The sequence below is a fragment of the Garra rufa genome, chromosome 5 (assembly GCF_049309525.1).
Source record: "Garra rufa chromosome 5, GarRuf1.0, whole genome shotgun sequence".
Classification (NCBI taxonomy): domain Eukaryota; kingdom Metazoa; phylum Chordata; class Actinopteri; order Cypriniformes; family Cyprinidae; genus Garra; species Garra rufa.
The window spans coordinates 49,655,009-49,674,618 of NC_133365.1; the positions used below are offsets into that span (position 1 = coordinate 49,655,009).

Genomic DNA, 19,610 nt, shown 5'->3' on the forward strand with positions numbered 1-19,610 from the left:
ATGTGAATTGTGTGGCTTTTCCCGGCAGATTTGATGAGCAGCTCACGCGGCCTGATACCCACTTCTGCAAGTTTTCTTCTTTTAAAAACAGGACTTGATTAAGGTATGCATTAAGATAGGAGATTGAAAAACACTGTTAGACGATCTTACGGACGTGTGGATGTTCTTTCAATTGGTATTTCTAATGAAAAAAAAGCAACAGCAGGTTTCCTGGGTCGCTAAAAGTGAAGCAGTGCACATTCGCCCCAGCAGAAGTAACTAAAGTGACTTTATTTGCAAAATAAATAGTCTTTTTTAATTCTACTTGGTTCTTTAGACTGTTTTCTTAACAAGTTTTATTTGTTTGCATTGGTGTCAGTGGTGCATGAAATTAGTCCGACCTAAATACCCTCAGAGATTGAACTTGGAAAGGTCACTTGATGTAAAAGCAATTCATTTTATTCCAGAACACATGATCGAAGCATATCTGTCAACCCCAAGTTGCCCACACTGTGACTCGATCTAATAATACTTTTAAGTATAAAAAAATGTTTTTCAAGTGGAACTATAAATTATAAATTGTTCTTTTATAAGCCCATGAAAAATAGATTTTAAAAAGAGTAAAATTGTTGTATGCATATTCACTTATTTAGCCTTTCATTCATTCATTTTATGCATTTACATTATTTTTTGCTTGTATAATCAAAATTATAGAAGTTATAAGATGCTAGACATTATATGACCTTGATATTAGATGCAATTAAAACTTGATGATGCACTAAGCACACTTAGCATAGTAGTGATAGTATGCAGTGTGCTTGTATATCATGCAAAACCTGGAAATACCAGCTAATACAAGGCCTAGAAACACAACAATTTTTGCAGTGAGCAGGTTTGAAACTAAATATTTCATTGGCAGAAATTGCAAATTTATTTGTCCATGCACAAACAACTACAAATCACATGCAACAAGTTGAAGGCAACAGTGTAACATGTATATGTCTTTTAAAACCTTTATCATTATAGCGTATACTATGCAGAATTAAGTGAGTTTTAAGCTTATATTCCATTGTAAACAAGTTTTGGACTTTACCCATGCACTTCATATGAGTTATGTACTGTTGTTGACATTTGGGTTTTTCTGTGTCAACTCAACCGGAGGTCCCTAGCTCAGATTTTTGATTTTGCTAATATTTATGCTGAAAAAAGGTAGACATGTATAGTGATAAAAGCCAAAATATTAAATGTCATGGATGAATATTTACAGAGTGATTCACTATTTTGTAGAGAGGGGTCAAAATGGCAATTTTTACCTGAGATTCAGAGTAAAAGGGTAAAAATGACTTCAGAAAGATGGCAGCATCATATTGTTATTTTTACACAGAGATTGGTAGCTCTGTTAGTAAAATATGTTGACTTTAGTGATCTTTGTTTTATTGTGTCAACAGTGACCATTCAAAAATGGCGAAACGGCACTTTTCAAGTTTTTCTCTAAAGTTTGCATGCCTGTAAATCAAGAAGTATTAAATATATCTTAACACCCTTTTAGATATTGGGTCTTAACCAACTTTCCTTGTGGCATCTTTATTTTTAAGGCCCTATGAGATTCAGTTCCAGAGATACTGGAATTTCAATATGGCTCCATCAGTAAATTGTTCAAATGTACCATTTTCGGCGGTGAGTCACTTTGCAAAATGATGATACTACTTCTCTTTGAAAGAGGAATGTCTAAAGACCAAATAATGTTGAAACTAGAGATGTTAAACTGTTCTGTCAAGACACAGTCTGAGTGCCGGGAAAAAAAAAACTAAAGTTTAGGTGTATAAAACTCCAGAAATATGAAAAATTGTGGATTATAGTTGTTAATAAACTATTCTTTTGGAATTAAAATTTTCAAGGCCTTGGTGTCCAGATTGTTGAATATTACCCATTTTCAGTGGTTAAAAGCCAAATGTTGGTGGCTTTGTATACAGCTGGTACTTATTTTATTTATTGGGTTTATTAAGATATATTAAGATATCTTTAATACCTTTTGATGTACAGGCATGCAAACTTTGGAGAAAAAACTTGAAAAGTGCCATTTCCCCATTTCTGAATTGGCACATAATGCAACAAAGACTGATAAAGTCAACAGATTTTACTAACAACTGACTTACCAATCTCTGTGTAAAAATAACATTATGATGCTGCCGTTGTTCTGAAGTCATTTTACCCCCCTGTAATTTGGGTCTGAACCTCAAGTGAAAATGAACGTTTTCACACCCCTCTTTGAAATAGTGGATTACTCAGTAAATATTCATTCATGGCATTTAATATTTTGTCTTTCATCACTATACATGTCAATCTTTTTTCAGAAAAAATATTAGCAAAATCAAAAATTCGAGCCAGGGAGGTTTTTGAAATTTTGTTGATTTGACATGGAATGACTCTTTATGTTCATTTTCCAGTGTGTATCTCCAGAGTAAAATCATCATGTCTGAGGAACCTGGACCCAGTGGTCAATCCCAATCCCAGACCCAATCCCAAACACAATCACAGCCTGGATCCAGCTCCTCATCCGCCCCAACATCTTCAAGCCAGGGCTCTTCCTCAGGCTCAGGGACTCTTAGTTCTGTAGATACAGTACCAGTCCAGGAACTACAGTCTATTCCTGAAGATGAGGAGGAAGTCCAGCGTCCGGTGTGGGGCCGCATCATTCCCTTGGTGCATGGCTTGAGTGTGCTCAGTTAAGTGTATTGTCTTCCTTATTTGAAGAAAGTGAGAGCTTTAGTCAACTTGAGTTCTTCTGTTCCTGCATATAAAGCATTATATTTAGTTTCCCAAGGGTTTTTGAACAGGAGTGGTATCAATAACAAAAAAATGGATTGCATTTCTGACCTCTTACCATATGTATAGTAAGGTTAATCATTAAAAGCAGTCAAATAGATGTTATTAAAGCCCCACTAAGTAACTTTTTTTTACCTTAAAATAATGTTTCCGAACTCATGTCAGTGGTTCATCAACTCATAACAGGGTGAAACGGCACTTTCGTATTCGCTTTGTGACCCTCTATCAGCCATAACAGCACTATGTAAGTTTGGGTCGTCGGGCACGGTTTTGTAGTTCAAATGATACTACAAATGCGACCTGCTTCACGGCAGGCTTCACAAAAGGTTTTCATACTTTTATAAAGTCATACAACATACTCTACCTTGTCGCTGGACATCGTTATTTCCAAAGCCAGTCCTGGATAGCCTTTCAAACAAATAACATGCATGTGACGCGACGGTAGGCTAAATTATTTACGCCAGCGGTAATGGACAATTCCGCTTCTAACCTGTAGAGGGAGCATTGAGGGAAAAGTTACTTAGTGTTGCTTTAATGAACTGTTCCATGTTTAGCATAAGTTAAGTGCTATTGACAGCATTTGTAATGTAATTATGAGACCAGTGTTTTGAACGTGTAAAACCAGTAAATGACACAACATGTGCAACGTTAAGGTTGATTTTTATTATTATTTTTTTTTTATTATTATTATTGAGGGACAAGTGGAATAATTTGCTATGCATTTTTATATTTTTAGTTTTATTTTATATATTTTTTTATATATATATTTTTTTTTCTGTTCTTCAGCTAGTTGTCAAAGCAATTTTTTATTTGGGTTTGTAAGTTTAGGTTTTCATCTAATAGTCGTATTTTAATTTAAGTGTATTTTATTTTGAACTGATTTTAAATAGATTTATTGAACAATAACAGTAAATATGGCTCTTTTTTGTATTTTCCAGATTGCGTAGAAAACCAGTACATCTTTGGAAGAGACACCGCATGCGATTACACCTTTAACAATGCCATTGTAAAGCAGTCAACACATTTCAAGACATACAGCAAGAAGCACTTTAGGATTTTTAGGGTAAGATCAGCATATAGAAGCTCTTCGACAAGCATGTTTTCATCAGTTTGAGTATACAGTCAAACCAAAGTTTATTCAGACACCTCAACATTTTTCACATTACCACAGTGTATTTGCTATAGTTTCGAAAATGGAAATAAAATGTGACGAACTCAGAGTTAAACCGTGTCAGAACAAATTCATCTTAATAATGTCAGCATAACTTTGAAAGAAAGGTATGTAATGGATTACAATCAACCAAAAATTCAGACAACTGTTAGTATGACAATATTTACGCAACTATGAATACTTTGTTGACCAATTACCAAGCAATGCTTCATTTTGTTCAGTCTGTGGTGAAAAAAGTTCGCATTAGCAATTAAAGAAAAAACACTTAAGCAAAACCTGGTGTCTGAATAATTTTGGGTCAGTTTTACTGGTAGCCCACTATTTAAAGAATTTTGGGGTATAATATGTCACAGTTTACTTTTTTTGCTGTCCTCACTTACGTAAATGAAATATAGTGTCCTGCACCCACTAGTAAAAAAAAAAAATTATATCTGGTGTCTGAATAATTTTTCATTTAATTGTTTCTATATGAAAATAGTTTATTCAGTTCATTCCCCTCATAAGACTACATTGATCATGACTAACTGTGAAAAGCACATTTCTACAACATAAATACTTGCCCTTTTTAAAGCATCAGCTGTTTTACTTTTACGCTGTTTCAGGATGAGAATCTCGTCTACGTCGAGGACCTCAGTGGTAATGGCACATGGGTGGATGATGATGAAGAGAAAATAGGAAACGGGAAGCAAAGACTTCTTAGCAATAACTCTGTTATTGCCCTTGCAGAACAAAAACATCAAGGTTAGTCATTTTGGTGAAGTTTCTTAAGTAGCTTATGAAATATAAACTTCAAGAAGTCACCTAAAATGATCATTCTATAGTTATTTTTGCATACAAATGCGAGATTATAGTGTCCAGTGGTTTTCAAAGTCTGATTGGTTCTTTCTTTCAGTTTTTATGTTCATAGATAAGATGGGGGACGATCAGCCAAACCTTCCTTTAGAGTTCAGCAAAAAATATCACATAGCACGAAAGATTGGAACGTAAGTGATTTGCAGAAACATTCAGAATATCATGTAGTGAGTTACTCTTAGCTTCATTTTGTTGTTGTTCCTAGCAGACATTTCTTACCACAAGAGCTTCCTGAACAATACTGTTTTATTTGACATATACTTTTGTTTTGGCAGTTTGCATTACTGTAGCCCATAAACCTCTATTTGTGTTTTCTGACAGAGGTGTCTGTGGTGAAGTCAAGCTTGCCATTGAAAAGGAAACCTGTAAAAAAGTTGCTCTGAAAACTATAAACAAACACGACTTTCCATCAATAGGGGTAAGAACCGGATTTTCACTTGACAGTGTGCAAGTCAGGTGAATGTTGTTTGTTTAGTGCACACTGATTCACAGAAATGCATATCGGTTATGTTTATAATAGTTTAATGTCTTATTTTCCACATTGAACTGTATGATAATATAGTCTACATTTAGAAAACCAATTGAGATTCAAAGTTTTGAGATTTAAATTCACCAAGCCTGAACTAATTTATTCAGAAATACAGTAAAAACAGTAAAATGTTAAATGATATTACAATTTAAAATAGCAGTTTTCTATTGCAATATATTTTAAAATGTAATTTATTCCTGTGAAGCAAAGCGGAATTTTCAGCATCCGTACTTCAGTCATCAGAAAATCAGAAATCATTTTAATATATGCTGATTTGCTGCTTAATATTTTTTGTGGAAACTGTGATACATTTTTCAGAATTCTTTATAAATAGAAAGTTCAAAAGAAAAGCATTTATTTGATGATTTTTTTTTTTTTTTTACTTTTTTCACTTTTGATCCAATAAATCTGTAAATTTCTTAAATGGTAACGATCATTACGATTATAATTTTGAGCAAAAATAATTATTATTAGTTTAACCATTATACCGCATGACGAAAAATTAAAATTGAAAATTGAAATTGACAAGATTTTAATTTCAATGCTCATACTTTTCGTTGACTTCGAAACAGGACAAGGTTGACTAAATATGATAACTAAAATGTACATTTAAGTAAGACTAAATAAAAATGGCTTCCAAAATTAATTAACCAACTAACGGTTAATTAAACTTAATGTAATTGCAAAATTGTTAATTTTTCATTGACTAAAACTAGACTAAAATACTTTAGATTTTCTTTGACTAAAACTAGACTGAAATGTTGAGACTTTTAGTCGACTAAAACTAAATAGGATAAGGTTGACTAAATATGATAAAAACAAGGATATTTAACACAGAACTAAGACTAAATTTGAAAATAGCTGGAAAAAAAAAAACTTATACGTGTAATAGATGTCATTTGAAGTTAATTTGTTTTTTCTCCAGTAATCTATATGGTTGTTTTCAGTTTAAAATGTTTTGGTGTTTTGAGAAAGCTCTTTCGATGAGAATCTGTTATATTCATAATAAACATTAAATATTAAATTGTTCTGTTTGTGTTCCAACAGACGGCAACTCGAAACGCAGAACGGGAAATTGAAATTTTAAAGAAAATTGATCATGTAAGTTATGAATGAGTCTTGAAATGCTATAGAGCTGTAGATTAAACATCTCAATTATATTTCACTGTTTTTCTTTTTCCTGCAGCCGTGCCTGATCAAGACAGAAGATTTCTACCAGACAGAAGATTCGTACTACATTGTTTTGGAGTAGTAAGTCCCTGTTATGTTTTATTGGGGAATAGTTAGTTACATAAACACTATACAAATTATTTCTACCTGTATTTGTATTCATAGATATTTTAAGGGAAAATTTACTAGACAGGGAAACACTTTTTTTAAAGCACTGCTATTTTTTACATTTTTCAAGTCATTATAGACATTTGTTTTCTATTTCAGTTTTCTCATGATTCGTTAAGAGATGTTATATTCATGAACCCAGTATATATCTGTATTTTTTACAACAAAAAACCTAACTTCTACACAAGTTTTTAATTAAGCATGATATTTTTTACAGATGTTTTAAACAGGCTTTTTGATGAATAATTTCATTTTCTCTGTGCTGTGAATAGTGTTGAAGGAGGAGAGCTGTTTGGCAGAATCAAGGCCAAGAAACAGCTGGAGGAAGAAATCGCCAAACTCTACTTTTATCAGATGCTTAAGGCTGTGGAGGTACGTCTTTATATTAGAGACAAACTGCATTTTCCTCTAACAGTGTTTTTCAGAACACAAGCTTGAACCTGCACTGCTTATCCATAAATAGCCAACTGACCATTTAAAGGGTTATACAAAAAGCATTATTATAATGATGATGTTAAATGGGTCCTATTATGCTTTTTCACTTTTTGAACTTTAACCAGTGTGTGGTGTGTATGTTTGGGTATAAAAGACATCTACAAAGTTACAAGTCCACTCCAAAGGGAGATATTTAGTTTAAAAAAAATCGCTTTTCAAGAACTACAACGAACGACTCCTTTGGACTACAGCATTTGTTTTCCGGACGCTATTATGTCACAACATAAATCCCGCCTACGGAAATTCAATTCGTTCCCGGGTGGGGGATTTGCCAAACTTTAGCCATGTATTATGGACAGCTGCTTCTGGTATGCTTCAGCGAGCCGCAGGTCGGCTCGTATACATGCAAGCTTTAACTAAAGTGTCCCCAAAATGTCCTCCAGCGAACGTGAAAAGAGGACCAAATTTGGACATCCTCTGAACGTTCGCGAGCAAACGTCGAAAAGAGGACCAAATTTGGACATCCTCAGAACGTCCGCCAGCGAACGTGAAAAAGAGAACCAAATTTGGACATCCTCAGAACGTCCGCAAGCGAACGTGAAAAAGAGGACCAAATTTGGACATCCTCAGAACGTTCGTGAGCGAACGTCGAAAAGAGGACCAAATTTGGACATCCTCAGAACGTTCGTGAGCGAACGTCGAAAAGAGGACCAAATTTGGACATCCTCAGAACGTTCGCGAGCGAACGTCGAAAAGAGGACCAAATTTGGACATCCTCAGAACGTCCGCGAGCGAACGTGAAAAAGAGGACCAAATTTGGACATCCTCAGAACGTTCGCGAGCAAACGTCGAAAAGAGGACCAAATTTGGACATCCTCGGAATGTCCGTCAGCGAACGTGAAAAAGAGGACCAAATTTGGACATCCTCAGGACGTCCGCAAGCGAACGTGAAAAAGAGGACCAAATTTGGACATCTTCAGAATGTCCGCCAGCGAACGTGAAAAAGAGGACCAAATTTGGACATCCTCAGAACGTCCGCAAGCGAACGTCGAAAAGGGGACCAAATTTGGACATCCTCAGAATGTCCGCCAGCGAACGTGAAAAAGAGGACCAAATTTGGACATCCTCAGAACGTCCGCAAGCGAACGTCGAAAAGGGGACCAAATTTGGACATCCTCAGAACGTCCGCAAGCGAACGTGAAAAAGAGGACCAAATTTGGACATCCTCAGAACGTTTGCGAGCAAACGTCGAAAAGAGGACCAAATTTGGACATCCTCAGAATGTCCGCCAGCGAATGTGAAAAAGAGGACCAAATTTGGACATCCTCAGAACGTTCACGAGCAAACGTCGAAAAGAGGACCAAATTTGGACATCCTCAGAATGTCCACCAGCGAACGTGAAAAAGAGGACCAAATTTGGACATCCTCAGAACGTTCGAGAGCAAACGTCGAAAAGAGGACCAAATTTGGACATCCTCAGAACGTTCGCGAGCAAACGTCGAAAAGAGGACCAAATTTGGACATCCTCTGAACGTCCGCCAGCGAATATTATAAAGCAGATGTACCGCGGACATAAACAGACGTTTGCAATGTTCGGGGAATGTCCCCTGTTTGCTGGGAAGCTATAGCAGAGGTCAAATGCAAATATGAATGTCGAAAATGTTCTGTTTTGTTCTCTCCAGTATCTCCACAATAACGGGATCATTCATCGAGATCTCAAGCCTGAGAATGTGCTGCTGGCTTCACATGACGACATCTGTTTGATTAAGGTGTGTTTACCAGAGAGCTTTGAAACTGGCGGAGCTTTTTGCTGCAGTTCCTGACGTCATTCTCCTTTAATTGTAACAGCTCCAAAGTTCAGAGATCCAGCCAAGCCTTTGTTTTTGTAGTTGAAACAGGATGCACAGAAATAATGCTTCATGCTTTGCCAACACGTGTGAATTCTCACTGCTTTGTAGATTACGGATTTTAATCAGTCCAAGATTTTGGAGGAATCCTCCCTGATGAAGACGCTCTGCGGGACGCCCACATATCTCGCCCCGGAGGTGTTCACACATGCTGCGACTGTAGGATATACAAAAGCAGTCGATTATTGGAGTCTGGGGGTCCTGCTGTTCATCTGGTTAGTGGAGATTAAAGCTGAATGAGTAAATATGAAGCAGTCGGATCCTGCATTAGTTTAAAGGAGAAGCTCACCTAGAAATTAAATGAAAAGTCTTCCCTTACAGAAAAACACATGAACTTTATATGTGCAATCACATGAGAAAAATGTGAAACCCATGTGAAACATGTAAATGTGTGAAATTACAGTATATGTACAGTATATGTATAGGATATCCTGCCCACTATATTAAATATAATGAAAGTGAATGAGGACTGGGGCTGTCAAGCGTCAAAAAAGATGCAAAGTATCATAAATACTTTTATCACATTAACATTCATTTATATAGACTTTCGTACAATACAGATTGTGTTAAAACTAGTGGTGGGCCGTTATCGGCGTTAACGTGCTGCGTTAACGTGAAACTCTTATCGCGCGATAAAAAAAATATCGCCGTTAATCTATTCTCAAATTTGGGTTGGGAGCTGGGTCTAAACTACGCAAGCTATGATGACTTTCACCTTGATAGTTTAACGCGGATGTATACCGAAGACTGTAGAATACGGTCGCGCGTTTAAGTCTCCTCCGCCAAAACACAGACGGGATCACGTCCTCCTCCATTCATGAAAACAGAATCTACTATAGCGAAATGCCACGTAAATTCGTCGTTTTTTGGATTCATAAATCAAATGCTGGTCTGTCACTTAATTCAAATCGCGATATGGACTAGTGTATGTGAAAACTGAAATGCAAAAAGACCGTTTTAATATGAATCCGATATGTTCCGTTTGCCTAGCTGTATGTATGTATTGCGGAGACGAGCTTTTACTACACGCATACTGAAACACACGTGACGCTCCCGGTAATTTTTGGCATTTTCATCTCACATGAACAGATAAACTCAATCTCCCAAACTGCTGTGAGTGTCACTTTACTGTTTCATTTGAGAAAACTAGCATCATATCATACTGTATGACACAGAAACTTCACGGCAACCTGTCAAAATAAAAGTACGGTGTAACATGTAATGGGCTGGGTAGGTGTTGACGTTAAAAAAAACCACAATCTAATAGGGAGAAAAAATAATTTCAGTGTTAGTTAGTTAGTAAACACAAGTACATCTAATTGAACATAATTTATTTTCATCAACAAATTATCATAGAACAGCTTTATGAGCTTTATGATCCATTCTCAAAGACTTTAAGTCATTATTTGGGTAGCACACATATTCTGAATGCCTTCAGCAGAATTCAAATTAGCCATTTTAATCTAGATTAATCTAGATTAATTCCAAAATTTAATCTAGATTAATCTAGATTAAAAAAATTAATCTATGCCCACCCCTAGTTAAAACGTCACAAATCTAAATTAACTAGTTTTAATTAAGTCAAAAATGTATCTAATATCACTTAATCAACTAAAATGCCTTCATTTATGTTTCTAAAACTACCTTTATTTGGGTTAAATAGAGCCCTATGTTTTCTGTGATGCAGAAAAAGGATGGAATCGTGGAATTTAATCCTGAAAATGGAATTTACTTTATAGCAGAATGTCACAGAATCTGCCAAATAAATCAAAAGTAGGTCATATACGAATGTCTTATACAAACAGAAACTTAAACTTCTTCACAGCAACCCGTCAAAATAAAACTTGGTTTAATGTAATGACAGTACTTCTACTACTAATAAAATTATTATGAAAACATTTTTTAAGGAATATTTAGCTGAAAGACTAATTTTTTTATTTACTGTGTTTATTTACCAATTTTAAAAAAAGAGAAATAAATAAAATAATAATATATTCATATATGTGACCCTGGACCACAAAACCAGTCATAAGTGTAAATTTTTCGAAATTGAGATACTTATGTCATCTGAAAGCTGAGTAAATAAGCTTTCCATTGATATATTGTTTGTTAAAATATGACAATGTTTGTCTGAGATACAACTATTTGAAAAACTGGAATCTGAGTGTGCAAAAAAATCTAAATACTGAGAAAATCGCCTTAAAAGTTGTCCAAAATGAAGTTCTTAGCAATGCATATTACTAATCAAAAATCAAGTTTTTATATATCTATTGTAGAAAATTTACAAAATATCTTCATGGAACATGATCTTTACTTAATATGCTAATGATTTTTGGCATAAAAGAAAAAAACGATAATTTTGACCCATACAATGTATTTTTGGCTATTGCTACAAATATACCCCAGCGACTTAAGACTTAAGTCCTTAAGTCCAGGGTCACATATATATATATATATATATATATATATATATATATATATATATATATATATTTCAATCACTTAATTAGAGATGTTTTTGGTTATTAAATTTGATGAAATCATTCAAATGGAATCCAGAAAATTATTGGAAAACACAGAGTTTGGTAAAGATAAAACTTATTTGTAGAAAAAGAAAAATAATAATTTTTGTGAAACTTTTAATAAATTGTTGATTTTATTTTATTTTTTTCAATTAATTAAACTTGATTTTGAATTAATAAAATGAAATTTTATTATTAAAACAGAGTCTAGAGAAATTAAAACGGTAAAAAATGGAATCCAGAAAAATTAAAACAAAAGAAAAAATGGAATTTGGAAAAAAAATAGAATTGGGCCAGATTTCACAGGGCCTTAAAAGTTTGTTTTTGTTAACCTTTCAGCCTGGAGATATTAAAATGGAAAAAACTAAATCCAGAAAAAAAAAATTGTGGGGAAAAGCAGCAGAATTTGGAGGAAAAATAAAACTGACTTCAATAGGGCCTTAAAAATGTAATTTTTGTTCAACTTTTTATAAATTGCTGTTGAATTGTGTAAGTTTCATGATTTCAAATGATTAGACATGCTTTTTAAATAAAACAAAATTGTAATTTAAAATGTAATTTAAAACAGAGTATAGAGAAATTAAAACAGAAAAAAATGAATTTGGGAAAAAACAAAACAGAATTTGGAGAAAAAATAAAACTGATTTCATAGGGCCTTAAAAATAATTTCTGTTAAACTTAATAAAATTGTTGTTAAATTGTGTACGTTTCATGGTTTCAATTGATTAGACGTGCTTTTTGATTAATAAATTGTGATTTAAATCATAATTTAAAACAGAGTATAGAGAAATTAAAATGGAAAAAAACTGAATCCAGAAAAATGAAAACATGAAAAAAAAAATGGAATTTGGGGGGGAAACTGATTTCATAGGGCCCTAGTTAAATCCAGGTTAAAATAGTTTTTTACACTAGCAGTTTCAGGTTGCTACATTTTGCAGTGTAGTAATAAACCAGAAAATTAGTATTAATGTCACAATTATGAAACAAATGCAATTTCAGATATAAAGCAGCTTTAAAAAGACAATAGTGTTGTCATTCTTCTTGTTGGTTTAGTTTAATAATAGTGCAGAGTACAGTAAATTATGAAACAAGCTTCATTCAGCAATAAGCAGCTTTACAGAAGGCAATAGTGCCATCATTTAGCTTTTGTATAAAGAATAGACTGAAATTTGTGTTCTTCCGTGAGAATCTTCATCTTCTGTGAACTTTTATTTGCTAAAACTGGATCGAGTCGTTAAGTCGAACTTGAACCAGATTAGTCTGATTTGTGAACTGATCATTCCTTGTGTACTAAATCAGATTTTTTGTCTTGATTGTGTCAAGGTCTGATGTTAAGATGAGCTTGGATGAATATATTATGTTTATTTCTAAAGCTGTGTGTGTCTGTATTTTCATAGTTTGGGTGGTTATCCTCCATTTAACACTGAGTGCTCCACCATGTCTGTGCGTGAGCAGATCATTAACGGCCACTACCGCTTCATCCCATCTCAGTGGAAGAAGGTTTCCAATGAAGGTAATGTCTTTGTTTTCCATTAACAATTAGACAGTTAAATTGCATGTACATCATATCAGTTCATATTGTCAGAAATATTTGTGACCATAAACCACAAAACCAGTCTTAAGGGTCAATTTTTTTTTTTTTTTTAGATTTATACGTCATCTAAAAGCTGAATAAATACGCTTTCCATTGATGTATGATTTGTTGGGTTAGGACAATACATTGAGAAATTCACCTTAAAAGCTGTCCAAGTGAAGTTCTTAGCAATGCATATTACTATTCAAAAAATATGTTTTTATATATTTACAGTAGAAAATTTACAAAATATCTTCATGGAACATAATCTTTACTTAATATCCTAATGATTTTTGGCATAAAAGAAAAATCTATCATTTTGACCGATACAATGTATTGTTGCCTATTGCTAAAAATATATCCATGCTACTTGCAGTGTAAGTTACAGTGTATATTCACTTTGTCTTCCAGCCAAAGATTTGATCAAGAAGCTCCTGGTTGTGGATCCTGAAAAGCGTCTGAGCGTTGAGGAGGCGCTGGCACATCCGTGGTTGAACGTACGTGCTGAAAAACCCACTAACTAGACAAATGTGCTTGAGCATTATTCAACTAGTATTGAAGTTTTCAACCTTTAAATAACATTTGAAATGTGATTGTTTTAAGTAAAATAAAATAAAGCATTCCTCAAATTTAAAATATCATTCTTGTGATTGTGTAACAGGATGATGAGATGAAAAACACTGCAAACCAACTGATGCAACTTCAAACATCCAAGGTACAACAACAAAAAATGCATTTTTATTCAGGATGAAAGTTTAAAAATTTTCTTTATTTGAAATGTATTACAACATTGACTAGATGCATACTAATACAAAAACTGAATGTGATTTTAGGTTCCATCACAGAAACGTAAGGCAGAAGAGGGAGAGGGTGACCCACCATCCAAGAGGAAACCTGGGCCTTGACTTTCACACACTTTTATTTGTTTCCTGCTGACCTTTTAAAAGCTCTTTTCATCCTTAACGTCCAACACTGTACTGCTCTTGTAAATATGCATTTCTATCATATACTGTGTCAAAAATAAAATGTTTTAAAATTTTCTACACCTCTGAAGTTATCTGCAGACAATTCTAGCAATGTGTCAGAAATCTGTGCGAAACAAAACTCAATTTGAAAAAATTTCTCAATATTTTTTTAATATTGATAGTTGTTCGTGAGTCCCTTGTTTGTCCTGAACAGTTAAACTGCCCGCTTTTCTTCAGAAAAATCTTTTAGGTCCCACAAATTCTTTTTTCAGCATTATGTATTTGAACTCTTTCCAACAATAACTAAGATTTTACGATCCATCTTTTCACACTGAGGAGGACAACTGAGAGACTCATATGCAACTATTACAGAAGGTTCAAATGTTCACTGATGCTCCAGCAGGAAGCATGATGCAATAAGAGATGCGGGTGAAAACTTTTTTTCATTTGAAGATCAGAGTAAATTAAACTTATTTTGTCTTCTGGAAAGCATGTCTTCTGTAGCTTCTGAAGAGCAGTACAAAATGAAAAAAATATATTTAGGCAAAATAAGAAAAATGTACACATCCTCATTCTGTTCAAAAGTTTTCACCCCCTGGCTCTTAATGCATCGTGTTTCCCTTTGAAGCATTAGTGAGCGTTTGTTGACCCCAGAGAGTTAAACACAAAGGATGGTCAGACCAAAGGTTGATTTAATTTAGTTTATAGAATTTAATTGATAAAGAAAATCAATTTGTGACACAATCTGACAACATCCTAGTTTTACAACGTTTTTACACATGTGCCTAAAACTTTTACCAATACTGTAGCTTTGCAGATAGGTTTCTTGAAGCATCTTGGAGACATTGCCACAGTTCTTTCTCAGTTTGTTCTGTTTCTTCATGTCATTCCAGACAGACTGGATGATGGTGAGATCAGATCTCTGTGTAGAGCACTGGCTGTTGTCAGGCTCCTTGTGCAAACAAAAATCTCACTGGATAAGTACAATTAATGGCAAAATGAATGTTTGGAAATGTAAACTGATATTTCCTAATGACACACTACATCAAAAGATAGAAATAACTGACTTAAAACCAATTTTTAGCTGCTGAAAACACTAGTGTTCTATTAATTTTGCCACCACTGCAAATATAGCAAGATCTTCGGCATCTGAAGTTGTGTAATGTTGACTAGAAACAGGAAGCACTATCAGAACTTTGGCCAACAATCTCAAACCTGAAGTAACTTCACAACCATTCCCCGGCCCATCCCCTATTACAGGGTCGAAATGGTCAAGGGGTCCCAAGCAGGAAGGATTCATACTTCAGTTGACTATGGCTGGCAGACAGGCTGTTAAAGCGTACTTGGATCTCGTGTCTCAGGCCTGCAGGGCTGTACTAATATTCCTCAAAGTCAACAAAATGCCACATACAGTGGAAAACATTGCTATACGAAAAGGTAAGCAACATTGTTATTCAGTGGAGGCTGGTAGAGTGGTTTTGAGCTATTCTGAACATAGTGCATTTCATTTGTTGTTAACAACTTTAATGCTCTTGAACTTTTAGGGCAGCACAAAACACCTGAGTTCACCAAACTTAACCCCATGCAAAAACTGCCAGTGTTGGAGGACAACGGATTTGTTCTCACTGAGAGGTCAGGAGAACATGTAGCTATAAAAACCATAATTTTTGGGGGGTGAAACATTCCTAAATGCTAGTTTTGTGAAACAGTGATGCCATATTGAAGTATCTGGCAACAGCCTACAATGTCCCTGATCACTGGTACCCCAAACTGCCAGAAAAGAGAGCCCGAGTGGATGAATACATGGCCTGGAATCATGCCAACACACGCACACATATTTCCTCCGTCTTCTTACATGAGGTAGGGTTTGACATGTGGCTAAACTCTTCAAATGGTTGTTTTTGCAGTGATGCTGTAGAAGAACCATTTGTGGTTCCCCAAAGAACCCTTCAGTGAACAATTCTTAAAAGAACCATTTTGAAGAACATTTTAAAAATCTAAAGAATCTTTTTTCACCATAAAGAGCCTTTTCTATATTTGAAAGGTTCCATGGATGTTCAAGGTTCTTAATGGAACCATCAATGCCAATAAAGAACCTTTATATTTAAGGGTGTAGTTGATGTGACATTTCAAGTAGTAATGTTATTCTGCATCTAAAACAGCTATTTACCTGTTTCATTTTGGCAGACTTTACAGGTTTTGCTCTCCTGTACAGGTTTTACTGCCACGCATGGGACAGCCAACAAATCCAGAGAAGCTTGAAAAGGCACTGGCAGACCTGGATGGCACATTAGACAAGCTGGATAACATGTTTCTGAAGAACCAGGCCTTCTTGTGTGGTGATGGCATCTCATTGGCTGACCTGTTAGCAGTTTGTGAGCTCATGCAGGTGAGAACTTGAAGCTGCTATACATACTGTGAAGTTGATTTAGAGGCCATTATGCATCATTCGTTAGGACGAAATTGATTATTCGTCCACAATTGTGCATGTAAAACATAAGTAGACACATGAGCCACGTTGATGTTATTTGATTGTCTCTGTAAGCCTCTGTGTGGTGGGAGGGACATTCTGAAGCACAGACGCAAACTGCTGAGCTGGAGCAGTCGAGTTCAGTCAGCGCTCTCGGATTCCTTTGATGAAGCTCACTTTGTTGTTTATAATATAAGGAAGAAGTTTACAGCTAAACAGTCTCCCTGTTCAAATCAAACCACTCTGTAGAGATACATTTCATGACTATTTACAGTTACCATTGAAATGTTTTTGCAGTTTGCCTTACAGGATCAATGATAAATCTGTCTGACATGAAGTCAGATATGCTTAAAATTACTTAATGTTGTATTTACAGTATTTCTTAATGTATGCATATCATGTTTTGGGGGCTAAATTTTGAATAAATGTAGGCCTAATGACAGCATTGGTTACATTCCACGTCTCATTTTACATACTCATCATGCTAAATAAATGTATAATAAGTAAAATGAGAATTAGTGTGTCCTAAATCAGAATGTTGGAAACAGTAAGCAAAGATGCCCCAACTATACATTTTTTAAGTTCATAGATCCCATGAAATGGCTTGATGAATGCAAATTTCTTCTGTTTACATATTTCCTTTTTAAACAGAAAATTGGGATGTTATAGTACATTGAAATTCCTAGAAATTACCTCTTGCAGCCTCAATGTTGTATTTCCTGACTTTCATATTTTCTCAATCAAACTAAACTAACCTTACCTCTTAGCATGAACAAATCCATTGTCCTCTAATCTATTGTAACTAGAAACGTACTCGGTTACTAACGTAACCTCGGTTCTCTCAGAGAGGGAACGAGTACTGCGTAAGCGTTAAGCTTACGCTTGGGGAAAATCCTTTCCGCGAGAGATATTGAAGCCAAAAAATTATCCTTAATTTTGTATTAATGTAAAACGCGTTGCCGCAGTGAGCAGACATAGGCGAGGCGTATTGCTTGCCTATTGGCTGCTCTGCAGCAACTGCAGCACCTATCGAGCGAGGCTTGGCGCGAAACCAGCTCCAATGAGAGCCTTTCGCGCCTAATACGTCATCTCCCGCCGAAAGTGGCGTGATCCAAGCCTATAAATATCGCTCGAAGGTAGCTACACTCTGGTTTTTTCATCATAAAAGCGCCCAGAGCACGCGCTTGCACGGCAAGGTACGCAGTACTCGTTCCCTCTCTGAGAGAACCGAGGTTACGTTAGTAACCGAGTACGTTCTCTTACGAGAGGTCTCTCGTACTGCGTAAGCGTTAAGCTTACGCTTGGGGACCCCATGTAAAACGCCGTGCATGCCAAGATCTGATGCCATAGACCCGAGGGCGAATAGCCCGGGGTTCATATAGTGTTTGAACGTGCTTGAACATATAAGGGGATTAGGACCCTAGAAACACTGGCTCCTGGTATATCCGGGCAGGTAAACGACCTGGATAAACTTGGAACATGGGTCTAGATATCTGTTAATATCTAGACCGATAGCAACTTGGCCTGTAGGGCGGGAACCTCCAAGTTGTAGAATCTTATGAATGTAGACGGAGAGGCCCAGCCTGCCGCCGTACAAATGTCTTGCAGGTTAATTCCACTCGACCAAGCCCACGACGAGGCCACGCCCCTCGTGGAATGTGCTCTGACACCCAGCGGGCATCGCATGCCCTTGGACTCGTACGCCAGTGCAATAGCATCCACTATCCATCTGGATAAAGTCTGTTTTGACGCAGCCATTCCTTTAGAATGCCCGTAAAACGAGACGAACAGCTGTTCTGTCTGTCTAAAAGCAGACGTGCGAGACACATAGACTCTTAGCGCTCTCACTGGACATAAGAGTCTCGCGTCAGCCTCTTCATTCCCAACCGGCAGAGCAGACAGTGCGATGACCTGTGCTCTAAACGGTGTGTTAATAGACTTTGGCACATATCCATGCTTGGGTTTGAGTATAACTTTAGAGTCGTTAGGTCCAAACTCCATGCATGTCGCGCCCACGGAGAGCGCGTGCAAATCTCCTACGCACTTCACTGAAGCGAGCGCTAGGAGGAATATAGCCTTAAGAGACAGATATTTTAATTCAGCCGCCTGTAGTGGTTCGAATGGTCCGCCCTTCATAGCGTCCAGCACCACAGAAAGGTCCCAAGTTGGGACTGAAGGCGGTCTGGGTGGATTTAATCTCTTAGCTCCCCTAAGGAAGCGTATGATTAAATCATTCCTCCCTATTGACTGACCTAGCGTTGTCATCGAGAACGCTGCTATGGCCGCCACATAAACTTTGAGCGTGGACGGGGACCTGCCCTTGTCCAGCAGCTCTTGTAGGAAGGAAAGTACATCTGTCACTCCACAGTCTGTGGGTGAGGATCCGCGGGCTGTGCACCAGTCCGCAAATATCGACCACTTCGAGGCATAGAGCCGTCTAGTAGATGGCGCCCTAGCCTGTGTGATCGTTGATATCACTCCTGTGGGGAGTTCATCATATATTCCCTGGTGACCCATACATGAAGGGACCACAGCTCGGGGTGAGGGTGCCAAATCGCGCCGCCCGCCTGCGAGAGGAGGTCTCTCCTCACAGGTATTGGCCACGGTGCGATGCTCGTCATCTGCATCAGCGCTGGGAACCAAGGCTGGTTCCCCCAAAACGGCGCTATTAGCAGTATTGCACACCCTTCCTCCTTCACCCTCTCTATCACCTGAGGTAGGAGAGAGACTGGGGGAAAAGCATAAAGAGGACGGCGGGGCCGCGCATGGGCTAGCGCGTCCTTGGCTTTGGAAAAGAATTCTAGACAATGAGCGTTGTCCTGAGATGCAAATAGATCTATCTCCGCTCTGCCGAATGTTTTCCATAATAGTTGCACCGTCTGAGGGTGCAGCGACCATTCGCCCGCCGGAACATTGTTCCTGGACAGTCTGTCTGGTCCTACATTTAGGGTCCCCCGCACGTGCGCTGCCCTCAGCGAGCACAGGTTGCGATGAGCCCATACCAGAAGGCGTTCTGCAAGTGCATGTAGTTTTCTGGACCTGA

The 19,610-nt window shown here is 36.8% G+C and overlaps 2 protein-coding genes across 2 annotated transcripts; both read left to right on the top strand.

Annotated features, from left to right (window-relative positions):
• Nucleotides 1-22: 22 nt before the first annotated feature.
• chek2 (checkpoint kinase 2) lies at nt 23-14,175 on the top strand. The gene is made up of 15 exons (XM_073841211.1): nt 23-103; nt 2,427-2,704; nt 3,744-3,868; nt 4,579-4,717; nt 4,869-4,959; nt 5,150-5,246; nt 6,405-6,458; nt 6,544-6,608; nt 6,968-7,067; nt 8,813-8,899; nt 9,089-9,252; nt 12,957-13,072; nt 13,544-13,629; nt 13,794-13,847; nt 13,966-14,175. Exons 2-15 carry the CDS (start codon nt 2,452-2,454, stop codon nt 14,035-14,037), a joined length of 1,503 nt encoding a protein of 500 aa, XP_073697312.1. The 5' UTR covers nt 23-103; nt 2,427-2,451; the 3' UTR covers nt 14,038-14,175.
• A 1,235-nt stretch (nt 14,176-15,410) lies between these two features.
• Nucleotides 15,411-16,816, top strand: LOC141334887 (glutathione S-transferase theta-1-like). The gene is made up of 5 exons (XM_073840113.1): nt 15,411-15,534; nt 15,642-15,729; nt 15,807-15,957; nt 16,313-16,486; nt 16,643-16,816. The coding sequence occupies exons 1-5, from the start codon at nt 15,411-15,413 to the stop codon at nt 16,814-16,816; spliced, it is 711 nt and encodes a 236-aa protein (XP_073696214.1).
• Nucleotides 16,817-19,610: the final 2,794 nt, after the last annotated feature.